A 5,367-nucleotide genomic window follows, 5' to 3' on the forward strand; every position below is an offset into this window, starting at 1 on the left:
AAAATAAAAGAGAAGAGAGGGGCTGGAGATATGGCTCAGTGGAATAAGCACTTCCCTGGCAAGCGCAAGGGCCTGAGTTCAAGCCCCAGTTTTCCAAAAATAAATAAATAAATAAAAACAGAAGAGAAGAAAAAACATCATTTTACAGATCCCAGGGGCTGACTGTTGAACCCTGACCTGCCTTTTCCAAACTAATTGGGCATGCTGGGACAGGGGCCCTACACTCCCCACTATCCTTCCCATCAGCCCAGAGGGCAGTAAGACTCCCAGCAGACAATGACCCCAGCTGCCTACACCGACTCAGCAGCTCTCACTGGTTCCCTCTCCTCTGAGAAACAGCCAGTTCCATAGGGAAGGAAGGGGCTTTACCTTCATGATGTCCTCAGGTATCTTCCCTTCCTCATCCTCATCTGTTGCAGCTGTGAACGGGAAGAGCAGAAAGGTTGGCAGGCAGTTAGCCATAGCTGTCCTGCACACACCAGCCTCCCTCTGGGCATGTACCTGTCCCCCCATCCCCAAACAGGGCTTGCCCTCAAACCATGAAGCCATGCCTCTTCTCAGCCCTTCCCTTCCTTCTCTCTCTCTCTTTTTTTTTTTTTTTTCTTTTTTGGTGGAACCAGGGATTGAACTCAGGCCCTTGCACTTGCCAGGGAAGTGCTTATTCCACTGAGCCATCTCCCCGGCCCTTACTTCCTTCTGTTGCTCACTCTCATCACCCTGCTGCAGAGCATTCAGCAGAACTAGCAACCTTTGACCCCTTCCCTCTCCCTATTTCCCCTCCATAGCACTGCAGCCTACCCCAGACTGCCTTCCTGGTACCCAAGGGTTTGCCTCATCCCCATGGGGGTCCCGTCCAGGCTGGGAAATGCCTCATTCAATCAGCTCAGCGGCAGGTGGAGCTTGAGCACATTTTTCTCCCGCAGGAGGCCCCTTCTGGGAGGCCAGGCCCTAGCAGTACAAACCTTCAGAGGTAGAAGGCATGGGTGACACTTGGAAGTTGTACAGGTCACTAGTGCTATCGGGCACGATGTCCACTGGTAGGTGCCAGTCCGAGAGAGTGCTACTGATGGCACATGGTGACAGTGCTAGAGGACAGCAGAAATGGAAGGTCAAGGCTATGTGTTTTGCTAGTCTGCAAGATTTCCAGACCTCACCAGAGCCAGCATGCTCACCTGGAGTAAGGGCCTGCTCCCTGTCCAGGTCCTGCCCCAAGTACCCGTGAGCGGTGTAGCTGCTGTGGTCATCGGGCAGGGTGCAGCTGCTGAGTCCATCAGAGAAGGTGTCAGGGCTGGAGTCCCCACATGACTGCAAGGCAGAAACAGCTCAGGCCCACTGCAGCACTGCTCATCCCACCACTCCGCTCACTCCGAGGGGCCAAAGGTTTGGCTCCCAGGGCTCACACTCACCTTCCTCTTGGCCTTGCTCTTAGTGTCGCGGTTGGACTTGGACTTTCTCTCTATGGGACAGAGAGGCTGCTGTCAGCTTTGGCAGAGGCAAGCCAGCAAGAGGACCTTCTTCCTCCCTCCCTCCTGAGGGCTTCCGGAGGACCCAGAACCCTTGGCTACCTTTCCTCTGGTTCTTGGTGAGAGGCGGGAGCATCCGGTACACCCGCACAGCAGAGCTGCCCTTGTTCCTGCTCTGGTCCTTCACCTCCTCAATGTCTGGCAGGGAGTTCATTGCACATCGAAAGTTGGCCTTCCACGTTTTGGGATCTGGCTCCTTTTCCCCTGCTTTGTATCGGCCTGGAGAGCAAGAGTGAGGGTCATGCATCATCAGCTGCCCTTGGCTTGGGAGGCAGAAGGCAAGACACTCAGAGTGGTGAAACCAGCAGGTATTCCTGGGCTACTGTGCAAGCCCTTGGCCTTGGGGCTCCTCCATCATCCAGGCTTGGCTTAAACACCCAGCAGGCTCAGTGAAGGGCCCAACCAAAAGTTCTAAGAGTGCTCCTAGCCCCCAAGTATGCTATCTTCTGTAGCAAGTTGTCTCCCCGATTGTACCACCAGCAGCCAGTGGTAGGAGACCCAGGCTGCTCTGGTATTCCCAAACTCGGATTGGGCAGAGTGGGTGGTAAGGGACACCTGCTAATAGGTGGCTTGACTGTCCCAAGTTGGGTCAAGAGTCCCATCTCTCAGGGATAAAAGGAGTCTACCAATCAGGACCCTGGGCCAAGAACCATGGGCAACATTTGGAAAAAGGAAGATCTGGATCTCTTGCAGGATCCTGGCTCACATCTGCTCTCTCCAGGGAGAATTTTTTTTTTTCGGAACCAGGGATTGAACTCAGGCCTTTGCGTTTGCCAGGCAAGTGCTTATTCTACTGAGCCATCTACCCGGCCCCTCCAGGGAGAACTTTAATGTAGCCACTGACTATAGGAACTGAAATGATGGATTTAGTCTTCCAGAAACAAGTCTTCCCAAGCTTCCCCTGTCATTCTGCATACTAAGGCTCCCAGAGCTTCTGTATAATGGCAGTGCCTCCCTGTCAGGCCACACTCCCGCCCACCCCCAGCTGCAGTCCCAAGGACGCACCTGTGTGAATGGCCCAGCTGCGGAAGAGACAGGCATCCTTATTGATGTCCCAGCCATGCTTGGCTGCGTGCTTCCATGGGATCTGGAAGATCATCTCCTCCTGAACGAGACACACACAGGCTGGTCAGCTGAGACCACACACAGGCTCTGTAGTGGCACGTGCCCAGCCCCTCAGCTCTGGGAAAAGGCTGACTTCCCCTTTTTACCCTGCCATCTGTCATGGGTCGACCTGTCTTGAGAGTGGCTTAAACAGGCCACTCTAGAGCTCTCAGGAGGGTCCCGCATTCTGACAAACTGTGATAGCATCAGCTTGGCCCAGCCCTGTCAGCCTGACAGATGTGCTGGGACCACATAAGGCAGCCTCCCTAGAGCCCTAGTCTGGACACTCTGGGGTGCTTCTCTGGCTTGTCAGCACCAACGTGGAAGAACAGGACACCTGGGATCACCAGCTCCTACACACCTTTGAGGGCCTCTTGGGCCAGATTTGAATGCTGTGTGACCCTGGTACTATATCTCCTGGACCCCCAATTTCCTCCTCAGAAACAAAAACCAGCACTGCTATAAGGAAACAATGACACAAGGCAGGGACATACTGAGCAAGGTGCCAGACACAGTAACTGTTAGCTATGATTATTACTATCATTCCCAGCAAGTCTACAGACTTTATGTTGCCCAAGTACACCAGGGATATAAGTTTCTGCAACCAGAGTAACTGGTGCAAAATTAATTCCCGAGTCTCTGCTGAGCTGGCCACTGTCCTGCCTGGCCACACCCATGAGGAACAACAGGTCTTCGAGGGAGACTACCTAAGCTTTAAAGCTGTTTCAGGACTCCTGCAGCTGGAAAGGCTTAAGAGCCTTTCTTTAGGTGGGTGTCCTCTGGACATACTGAAATGGGAAAGAGGAAGGAGCCTCCGGGCAAGCAGGCACAAGTCTGGCCCTTGCATGTAAGACCAATAGAAGCGTCCCTGTCTGCCTCATTATCTCCCCTTGTAGAGCTCCGGTTAAAAGGTAGCAGAAAACCCCAGAGTTACACTCACTTTATTAATCCAGATCAGCCCTGGGATTTGGTTGGAATTAATCTGCATCTCTAGCCAGGGTCTCATGCGCATCCGAGTGATGGGCATGTTGGCTGTAAAGAGAAGACAGAAGGCTCCCGTTTGGAGTGTGTTGAGCAGTCCCTGGGCATTACCCGGTGCCACCCAAGGTTACTTAGTTACCCTCCCCCCTCAGCTGGGTACCTGGTCCTAACGATCACCGGGAAGAGAGCTTCACCGGGAAGAGAGCGGCACTGCAATAAATCGGCCCTCCAAATCCTGGAGAGCCGGGCATGGTGGCCCACGCTTGTAATCCCAGCACTCAGGAGGCTGGGCAGAAAGACTGCCACAAATTCGAGGCCAGCCTGGGCTACACAGTGAGTTCAAAGCTAGCCTGAACGACATAGCAAGACCCCGTCTCAAAAGGAAAAAAAAGAAATTCTGGGAGAGCAACTTGGGCGAAACACCTACCCCTTCTCTCCCCTCCGAGCCACTGGCAGGAAGGCACTGGCGTGCAAGCGACTGCCTCAGGATTTATGTGCAGAGCAAGACGCAAAAATGCAGATACCTTAATACCAAAACTTTTCTCTAAAAATTCAAATTCTTTGATGACGGAGAGGCTTTTTTGCTTGTTTCCAAGAAGAAATGACTTGAGTTGTTGCTGCTAACTATGCGCGTTGCCTAACCGGCCAGTGGTCACCCTACATCCTGGATACCTCCCCCACCTACGCCCCCCACCAGTTCTGTGCCTTGCCAAGAGCCAGAATGCCCGCAACCCTGAGGCCGGGACACAATCCCTTCCGGAAAGGCCTGGTCTCCATTCCTCGAGGGAAATGGCCCAAAGAACACCTGTGGCGTCTCCGCCTGCAGCCCCCTTAAGAAGTGCTCCTCCAGCCACTCAGGGCAGCGAGCATACGAAGCCTGAAATCTGAGGGGCCTGGGACCTGGCTGGGACTGCCGAAAGCCGGCGCTAGAACACAGCGCCACCCGAGTCCACGGCGTGCACTGTGGATGCGCACGAAGGTCGCACCCGGCCACCTAGAGGCCGGGCAGCTGAGCTCACGCAGCTCGCAAAGGCAGCCGGCCCGCGAGCTCGGGCAGTGGGCGGTCCACGCCGCGGCCCGCCCTCCCCAGCCGCCGCTCCAGCGCCCTCGCGAGCCCGCGCGCCCGCGACTCCCCGGCCAGGCTCGGCCCCCACTTCCTGGTGTCCCGCGCGCCTTTTGTTCGACGCCGCGGTTCCCCGCAGCGAAGGCGCGCTCACCTCGGCAGCAAGGGCGATCCGCGGGCTGCACCCAAGGGTCCCGGCGAGGCGGGGGCTGCAAGGCTGGTACGCGGAGCGGGAAGGCAGAGGATGCGCGGATCCTGGGGCCGCGGGGCACGGGGGGTCTCGGCTGGGCGCGACTCCCGCTGGCCTCGGCTTGGCTTGGCTTGGCTTGGCTCGACTGGACTCGACTCTACCCGACCTGGCTGGGCGCACGTCCTGCACCGACGAAAGAGTGGCGCGCTCTGCCTGGCCGCTGCGCCGAAGAGCGGTCTAAACACTAGCGGGATTCCCCGAGCCCGGCCCGGCCCCGCCCCCCGAGCCGCGCGCGCGCGCCCATTGGCCGGCGCCGCCCCGTCATTTCGGGGAAATCAGGCTGTTGTAGAGCTAAGCTGGGAAGGGGAAGTACAGGGCGGCTGCTCCTCCCCGCCCCCTCCGCCAGCGCCGCCGCCCCGGGGCCACCGAGGGCCCGCCCCGCGCGCGCCCACTGCACCCCGCTCGGCCCGCCCTGGAAAGGCTGTCCTGGAAAGCCAAGCGCCCTC

At 57.0% G+C, this 5,367-nt stretch overlaps 1 protein-coding gene across 2 annotated transcripts in view; it reads right to left on the reverse strand.

The window, feature by feature from the left end:
* Positions 1 to 5,121, reverse strand: part of Irf1 (interferon regulatory factor 1) — a 7,869-nt gene extending 2,748 nt beyond the window's left edge. Inside the window, exons 1-8 of one of the 2 annotated variants that reach the window (XM_004629337.2) lie at positions 4,826 to 5,120; positions 3,568 to 3,659; positions 2,529 to 2,628; positions 1,566 to 1,742; positions 1,407 to 1,456; positions 1,173 to 1,305; positions 963 to 1,085; positions 370 to 419 (exon numbers count right to left, since the gene is read on the reverse strand). In XM_004629337.2, the coding sequence (XP_004629394.1) occupies positions 370 to 419; positions 963 to 1,085; positions 1,173 to 1,305; positions 1,407 to 1,456; positions 1,566 to 1,742; positions 2,529 to 2,628; positions 3,568 to 3,654 (720 nt within the window). In that variant the 5' untranslated portion in view covers positions 3,655 to 3,659; positions 4,826 to 5,120. Of the gene's footprint in view, positions 1 to 369; positions 420 to 962; positions 1,086 to 1,172; positions 1,306 to 1,406; positions 1,457 to 1,565; positions 1,743 to 2,528; positions 2,629 to 3,567; positions 3,660 to 4,825 lie in introns of both variants that reach the window. The other variant, XM_023713199.1, reaches the window with a different exon arrangement.
* Positions 5,122 to 5,367: the final 246 nt, after the last annotated feature.

The sequence above is a fragment of the Octodon degus genome, unplaced genomic scaffold (assembly GCF_000260255.1).
Source record: "Octodon degus isolate 3935 unplaced genomic scaffold, OctDeg1.0 scaffold00029, whole genome shotgun sequence".
In the NCBI taxonomy this organism is placed as follows: domain Eukaryota; kingdom Metazoa; phylum Chordata; class Mammalia; order Rodentia; family Octodontidae; genus Octodon; species Octodon degus.